Source organism: Mandrillus leucophaeus, unplaced genomic scaffold (genome assembly GCF_000951045.1).
Source record: "Mandrillus leucophaeus isolate KB7577 unplaced genomic scaffold, Mleu.le_1.0 Scaffold201, whole genome shotgun sequence".
In the NCBI taxonomy this organism is placed as follows: domain Eukaryota; kingdom Metazoa; phylum Chordata; class Mammalia; order Primates; family Cercopithecidae; genus Mandrillus; species Mandrillus leucophaeus.
Genome location: NW_012102044.1, coordinates 1,565,312 through 1,573,709, shown reverse-complemented (window position 1 = coordinate 1,573,709; position 8,398 = coordinate 1,565,312). Strand labels below are relative to the sequence as shown.

The following is an 8,398-nucleotide window of genomic DNA, read 5'->3' as shown; positions in this document are numbered from 1 at the left end:
CAGACGCACACTCTCCCTGAGCCCCGTGTGCACACGCTTACACACACACGTACTCATGCCCAGACACCGTGTGCACACAGACACATACAAACACACACACTCCCTGACACCATGTGCACACATGCTTACACATAGACACACACACCCAGACACCATGTGCACACACAGACACATGCACACACGCTCACACGCGGACACACACACATACACATGCCCAGAAACCGTATGCACACACAGACACACTCACACGCAGACACACACATGCACTCTCACATACACCCTGAGTGCAGTGGCTCCAGATCTCAGCATCTCTGGGCAGGACTGGGGTCCCAGGCTGACGCCATTCCTGAATTTTCCCACACACAGGGCAGCCTTGGGGATCAGGTCCTAGCTGGCTGTGGCCCTGAACACATCTCTTCACCTTCCTGAATGCTGATTCTGCAGCTGCAGGCGCAGGATAATAGCTCCTGCTTCTTAGGGGGTTTCAGGGTGAACGTTACGATGTGAGTCAACAGCAGGAGTGCCACGGTCATGTCTAGTCTAACACATGCTTCAGTTAGGAGCATGTCCCCGTCGCGCAGGCACCGGGGCGGAGGCACAGCCAGGGTCCAGCATGTTTGTGGATGTCTGTGTTCGCGGCGCCGTGTGACTCAGTCTCCCTGGACGCTCGTGGTTGTTCGCCATTTCCGAGTGCACGTGAAGCCTCTGTGGTTTCTAAACGTGTCGGTGCTGAAGAACACACGCCTGTTTCAGTCTTCATCACCCGTCAATTTCAGTTACCACAGAGCGCTTGAGAATGATGGAAAGCCGTAATTCCATCCCACCGTATAACCCCTCACCGCCCGCAAGCTGCCTTCGCGGCTGCAGGGACCAAACCCCTCTTCGTGTTTTCTGTCTGTGCCTGTTTCCCTCTATCTTCAGTGGATGCATAGTGATTTGTGGGTTCTGGGAACTGCTTTTTTATAGGAGCGCGAGGAGCTGTTTTTCCGGGCCCTCTGTCTCTGCCACACTGTCCAGGTGAAAGATGATGACAGCGTGGACGGCCCCAGGAAGTCTCCAGACGGGGGGAAATCCTGTGTGTACATCTCATCCTCGCCCGACGAGGTGGCGCTGGTCGAAGGTGTCCAGAGGTACGTCTCGGGCCAAGGGTCTGCCTGGGTTTCCTGATGTGACTCAGCCCCACCCTGGCCCCAGTCAGGGACTTGCATCTGGAGGCGTCCTCAGCCCCACCCCGTGCCCTGCACACTGAGCTCTGCTGCCTTTGCGCCCAGGTTCTGGGGACCCCCGTCCCTGTATGAGCCCCTCCCACCGTGATAAGCAGTGTCTGGTCCCCAGCGCATGAGTCTTCAGCTCTGACTTTTCGTGGCTGGCTTTTCTTCCTGAGGTCTGCAGTAAGTTAGAGGTCATTCCAAATAACCACAGGCTTTGAAATATGGAAACAATCCTTCCTTTAACACAAATATCCCTCCTGCATCTCAGAAAACTGAAGCCCGGAGGCCCAGCAGCCTTCCCAGAGCCACAACCTGGGTGGGGCAGAGCAGAGCTAGTGCACGACCTCCCACCGCCCACCTTTTAAGCAAACGCTTGGAAAAATGCTTTAGGCATTCCAGATACGTGGATAATTTCAACTCAGGGAAGCCGTTTTCAAATCCACCCAGCTCATGACTTCTGTAATACCGAATCTCCCCTCTCCAAAAGTAATAAACGGACACTGCCTTCAGGGACTGAGTGTGGTGAGAATCATGTTAGCGCTTCTCCCCTCATTACAGCCATGTTTTTGTCGCTGCTAAACTGATGTGTTTTCTCTGTGCAATTTGAGCAGCACAGATACGTCAGCAGTATCACTGGGGCCCTTCGTTCATGCGTAAACCCACACATGCGTAGGTGAGGCTTCCTGGAGCTGGGTTTCTCTCTTCTTGGAACACAAGTGCCCAGGAATGCCACTGCCTTCATCACAGGTGTTAGAAGTGAGGGCAGGCTGCCCTGCCCGCCTTTGAGACTTCTCCCCGCCCTGAAGCTTTTCCTCCAGCCGCTGCTCCCACGTGGGCTGGCCAGAGGCCTCCACTCCCATCCCCCTGGTGCCGCGATGATGGCCGCAGCTGTGCTGGGAAGCACGTCTGTCTCCTGGGTCCTCTGCTGGCCTCTCGCATCCCAAAGCCATGCTCTGTCTCTGCCATCCCAGCGGCTCCCACAAGGCCTTGAAGGTCGCTGACCCTCAGGCATGCAGGAGGAGGCATCGCACAGATGGGTGCACCCACGTGCTGGCTGAAGGCCTGCGCTGGGCCTTGGTTCCCCGTCGTGACTCAAGGGGCTTGGTCTGGGGGTCACAGCCTCTCAGAGACCCTCTCCCTCTGGCATCGTATTCTCTGCTCACCAGCAACAACAGAGCCCACGAATCAGTGAGCGAAGGTGTCATCGAAGCAAGGATTGCAGGCCATGTGCCCGCCACTCTCTGCTGGAGAACAATTAATACTGACAAGAAAGTGCCTCACTGCTGCGTACCAGGGAGGGCTGGGTTGGGCAGAAATTCTGTTGCTCTTGGAAGATTTTTTGAGATGGTAAATAAGTTCATAATGATAATTTCCTAACTTTATAATGCAGTTTATAATCTCTGTTTAACTGAAAGTATTTCTTTTTTGAAAAGAACGCTTTACCAAAATACAAAGCAAATAGTGCAAGAGGAACATCAGTATCTCAGATTCACCCTGAGGTTTCCCTTCGCATTGCAGACTTGGCTTTACCTACCTGAGGCTGAAGGACAATTACATGGAGGTATTAAACAGGGAGAACCACGTCGAAAGGTATGTGCAACTCGCCCTCAGATGTGAAGGGACTAAAGAATAAAGAATGTTCTTCGTAAAGTTCTGTATTTGAGGGAAAAGACAAGTTCTCTATGTTCTCCCGCAATTCGCTTCCTCTCCTTCCCAGTGACACCCCGGGAATGTTACCAGATGTTCTGGAGAAGTGCTGGACCATTAGAGAAGGGCTTGGGTTCAGCCACAGGGCTGCTTCCCCTGGATGGTTTTTCTGAGATCTGACTCAATAAGCATGAATGTGCGGTCACTGTTCCAGCAAAGACACAAGATCTGGTGGTGACGACCTCAAAACACCTGGATTTTAAAATTTCATTCTTAGGGAAAATAAACTCCCCAGTGGAAGGGAAAGGACAAACCCCTTGATTCGGCAGGGGCTCCCGGGCCCTCCACTGGCACCAGCTGTGCCCTCCCCACAGCTCCCTGGGCTTTCTGAGGTCTGGAGTGACCTGGGCCCTCTGCTGGCACCAGCTGTGCCCTCCCCACAGCTCCCTGGGCTTCCCGGGGTCCAGGGTGACCCGGGCCCTCTGCTGGCACTGGCTGTGCCCTCCTTACAGCGCCCTGGGCTTCCCGGGCTCCAGGGTGACCCGGGCCCTCCACTGGCACCGGCTGTGCCCTCCCCACAGCGCCCTGGGCTTCCTGGGGGCCGCAAGTCACTGCTGTTGAGGCTCCGGGTTTGCAGCTGTGGAGGCGGTGAGATCGTGGACTAGATGAGAGCCCCCGTCAGGGCTCTGCCGAGGAACCCCTGGCTCCGAACTGGGCTGGCACTGTGGCCAGAGCCCCTCCTCAGCGTCCCACTGAGTCCAAGGCCCTGAGGAGACTGAGGGGCAGCAGCAGGGGCTCCCAAACACTTCCGATGCTCCAGACGCCACACAGGTTTTCTGAGTCTTCCGGTAACAGGACGGCACCAGGCAAAACGCCAGTGTCCTTTGCTTTTTCCGTGGTTTTGATCTCTTAGGGTGATGCCGGTTCATTGGTGAGGATCCGAGCTCTGACACAACTTTGAGTCTGTTCAGCAATGTTTAGGGAGGGAGTCGGTGCATAGGGAGCGTAGCCTGCTTGGCAGAATGTGAGCCCATGCCCTGGGTCGGGTGGGGACGTGGTGAGGAGCTGGTGCCACAGGTGCCACGGGGCCCAGACTCTGCCTCACTGGCACACCTACCGCGTCCTTCAAATCCAGGCCTCTCAGGGCATCCGTGTGAGGACAGCCCTCACCCAGCGGCCCTCGTGTGTCCCCTGACGAGGGGCCAGGGTTGCCCCAGCCATTCTGCTGCGGAGAGCTTCGCAGCTACCAGATGGAATCGCGTGAGGAACCACGTGGACAGTGTGACCCTCTGCGTTTCTCTTTCAGGTTTGAATTGCTGGAAATTTTAAGTTTTGACTCAGTTAGAAGGAGAATGAGTGTAATTGTAAAATCCGCTACAGGTAAAATTTCTTTTTCTTTTATTAAGTTATACTTGGTGGTTGTGTTTTATTCTGATAACTAAATTCTACAGGACCTTTAAGGATTTAGCGTTTAAGAATGATTTGTTCTTTTTTAAAAGAGTATAGACAGATCCTCTCAAAATGCTATTTTTTTATTTTTAAAAAGTGAAACATTTCTGAAATGCTGAGGAGGGAGTCCCGGGCTAAACACCCAGCGCCCTTGCTCTGTCCATCTTTTAGTGTCGAGCTGGGGCCACTTTACTGTTGAAAATTGCTTAACTGCATTTGTGAGTGTTTCTCTGCCCATCCCTACCCCCACCTGCTTTTCTCCATGCAGAGCTAAATGACATAAAATGTTTTTAAATAACCACTTTCAAGGAAAAGGTAGTGTGGGTTTGCAAATGTATCTGTAATAATGTTCAAAATTGCAAAGTGAGCTTTGTTGATTGGCGGTTGCCGTAACAGTGTGTCTGTGAGAACAGCACACTCGGTTTGTGCTCCGGAAAGCTGGGGTGAGCAGTGGCGGGGCGCAGTCAGGGCCCTGTGGCCGCCGTGATGTTTTGGTGACCCACACGGGTGGGCACTCTCCTGGTCCCCCTACTCTGACCTGTGGCTGCCCCTGTCCTGGACAATTCCCTCTCCAGTCCACGTGGACACGTCTGTGGTCCCCTGACCTCCCTGTAAGGGACCCTCCCCGGCACTTTGCATCCCCCATGCACAGGTGGACGACCTCGTCTCCCCCCACTCTCACCAGGTCACGTGGGATATGACATGTGCCACAGGTCACTCAACAGCGTAGCCCCTCAGGCTCCCGCCCACAGTGCTGAGGCTCGAAGGCGTGGGCGCCCCTGGCTGTTTGCCCTGGACAGGCAGGGCCCATGGGCTCCGTCTGCAGGGGCCACCCCTTTGCGTGGCCATCGCTTCCTAAGAGCTCCCACCCGCCGGTGCTGAGCTTCTCCCAGCGTCCCCTCTGAGGCTCTCACCCACCTTCATCACCAGACTGTTCCTAAGTGTCCCCAGAGGGCACTGCCCGCACCCCCCACAGTGGCCTCATTCCCTGCTGCCTGCAGTGCTTTCCCATAGCAAGGGCCTTTCACCCATCTGTCCTTTCCACGGACGGCTCAGGAAGCCTCTCCCGGCCCTCAGCCCCACAGCCGCGTGCGGGACGTTGCCCTGTGGTGGGGCTGTCTGTCCGACCGTCTGCGGCCGCCGGCAGCCCGCACGCATCCCGAACGCAGAACCAATGCTCTTCTCAGCAACACGCTCACGTCACGCCACCCTCCACCGAGTGCTCCCAAATCCTGTGCCCTTGAGAACCCAGCATCGGAGTGGGGCTTTGTCAAGAGCTGTGGGATCTCACTCTTCATTGTTTCCTAAAACCGGATAATCCCAGGCTGCATTTAGCTCTTTGGGAAGATGCCTGGCAAACAACCAAACAGCCGCTCCCAGGAACCAGACAGACTCCGTGCGGAGAGCTCCGTGCAGCATCTTCCTAAGACGGCCGAGTCTCACTTTAGCACAGAGTAGATGGAGCAGGGCCTTCATCAGAGCCGTGGGGTTCGCTTCTGATCAGGACCCTGGTGCCTCACTTTCTAAGTCCCGGAAGGAGCTGTGGGGGGCGGTGTGGCTCTCAGTGACGCCCTGTGAGTCATAGCGGCTCCGGGGTGGGCAGTAGCCTCAGGAGGGTGCCGTTGCTGCTCTGGGGGCTGCCACCTGCCTCCGCTGGTTCCTTAGACACAGTCCCGCCGCATCACCTCTGAGACACGCCGTCGAATGTGGGACGAATCCGGGCTCCACAGTGAGAAGTCCACTGATGGTCACAGGACGAGGAACCGTCTGTGTGTGAATGTTGCCAGGACTCCCGTGAAGACCTTCTGCCAGCTGGACCATGGGATCAGCAGGACGGGGTCTGAGAACAGGTTCAGATGCGTGAGACCTCTGTGTGTTGGAGCCCTTCCCCCGGCTCGGATGAGGCGCGGTCCTGAGAGTCTCAGCCACTTGGAGTTATCTGCAATAAACGCATCCTGGGTAGGAAGTTCCTGGAACATGCTGCCCGTGACTTGCAGGGCTGACCACAGTGCCCAAGAAGGCAAGCATCAGCCACCCTGGAGCTGCCCCTGCCATGCACTCACCCCAGAGCCGCCCCTGCCACGCGTTCGGCCGCCCCTGCCACACGCTCGGCCACCCCTGCCACGCGCTCGGCCGCCCCTGCCTCACACTCACAAAGGGTATTTGCTGCATCCTGAATGCCCGAGACCTCAGGGCTCATGTTATGGGCTACACCGCAGAATCTTTGTAAATAACTTCTGTTACCATCAAAAGGCTGAAGAGCTACTGGATCACTTGAAGAATCCAGGTTGGAGGCATTTGTGCCATGAGAATATTCCCATCCACACGGGGACGCTTGTGGGCCTCCTAGGGCCTCTCTGAGGAACTGAGAACTTGCAGGAGAGACTGCCCTGCTGTCTGAAGCCAGCCACTCGTCAGTTACTTTGAAGAGAAGCTTGAATATGTAATTAAGCAAGGTGTTCTGTAAGTGGTAATCCTCCCTGGAGAGGCACACTAATTGCACTGGAGTTCTGCCTGCTGGGCGGGGAGACCCGGCAGCCAGCTCACAGCCCGTGTTTCCCCCTGGGCTCAGCCCTGCGTGGGGGTGTGGCTGTCGGAGCCGGATCTCAGTGTTGGGGGGCTGGGCAGCCCCAACAGGGGCCTCCCATTTTCAGATGTCTGTACCTCAGTCATGTGCTTTCCTGGGATTCTCCGCAGTGGAATTTTGAGGGAGGACTTGGAAGTCACAGGCTACTCGGCTGCATCAGGCATTCCCTTTCAAAGGGAGATGTGAAATCTTTCTCTCTGGGGGGATCCTGCGGATGCTCACTGCACCCCAGGTAAGATGCACGCAGTCCATGGAACACCGACTTGAAAGAAGAAAGGGAGAGTACGTAAGCATATTCATCTATGAAAAAGAAAAGCAGAAAAGACGAAAGAGAAGAAGGAAAGTCCTAACCATGCACCCTCCTAGAGCTCCTCTGGGAGCAGCTTCCTTGGTGCCCTGTTTTCCAGCCATTTCGAGGACATTTGCTGTCATGCCTGGCTTTCCACGTCCTTGAGCTCGTCTGTGAGACCCAGTGAGAGACCCCCCCACCATGGGCTCAAACTGAGGTTCTGTAGCCCTTTCTCTTCTCCAAATGGCACTAAGCCCTTCTTGGTCCTGGAGGGGACAGCCACCAACCATGGCTGCACCTGTGACACAGCCCGGCTGTCCTGGGGACAGGATCCTGTGTGTTCGGTCGCGTCACCTGCGTGTGCACGGCTCTGCAAAGCAGCTGCAAAACACGGTCTTCTGTTGCTCGTTGTAGATTAACTTTTGCTCTGTCCTCTGGGTTTTTTTATTCCAAGGCTGTTCCTGACCAACTCTTCAGGCTGAAGGTGTCCTGTGTCTTACAGCAGAATTCACAAGCTGAAACAGTGGCACAGTTAAGCCATTCACATGCTCTTGGCATGAGTTGTGAGCCATGAAACATGAAATTTCTAGTAAAAAATGTGCTGTTCAAGAATGCATCATTATGTCATCTGGACCATCGTCATTCTAAACTGCATCTGATGACACCACAGCATTGGCTGGAAACCGTGGGAGTCGGGAAATGGCTCCAACATCGGCTGGGTGGTTTAACCCCCGGGCCCTGCTTTTCTGTGCTAAGCAACTGAGACTCCGTGGTCACACCTGTGCAGTTCTGCAGGGGCCCTCCGGGTTCCAGCTCTCAGCCTCAGCCTGCTCACTCCCCTGTCCCCACCATCCCCCACCTGCTCACTCTCCCATCCCCTCTAGCCTCAGCCTCCCATCTACTCCAGCCTCAGCCTCCCCACTCTCCCATCCCCTCCAGCCTCAGCCTCCCCACTCTCCCATCCCCTCCAGCCTCAGCCTCCCCGCTCTCCCGTCCCCTCCATCCCCCACCTGCTCACTCTCCCATCTCCTCCAGCCTCAGCCTCTCCACCCTCCTGTCCCCTCCATCCCCTACCTGCTCACTCTCCCATCCCCTCTAGCCTCAGCCTCCCATCCCCTCCAGCCTCAGCCTCCCCACTCTCCCATCCCTTCCAGCCTCAGCCTCCCCACTCTCCCATCCCCTCTAGCCTCAGCCTCCCATCCCCTCCAGCCTCAG

At 55.9% G+C, this 8,398-nt stretch overlaps 1 protein-coding gene across 1 annotated transcript in view; it reads left to right on the top strand.

The window, feature by feature from the left end:
• The window catches only part of ATP11A (ATPase, class VI, type 11A), a 74,203-nt gene that overhangs the window by 30,355 nt on the left and 35,450 nt on the right, over window positions 1-8,398 (top strand). The window contains exons 12-14 of the mRNA XM_011979442.1: window positions 967-1,130; window positions 2,730-2,801; window positions 4,165-4,238. Coding sequence (XP_011834832.1) covers window positions 967-1,130; window positions 2,730-2,801; window positions 4,165-4,238 — 310 coding nt within the window. The remainder of the gene's footprint in view (window positions 1-966; window positions 1,131-2,729; window positions 2,802-4,164; window positions 4,239-8,398) is intronic.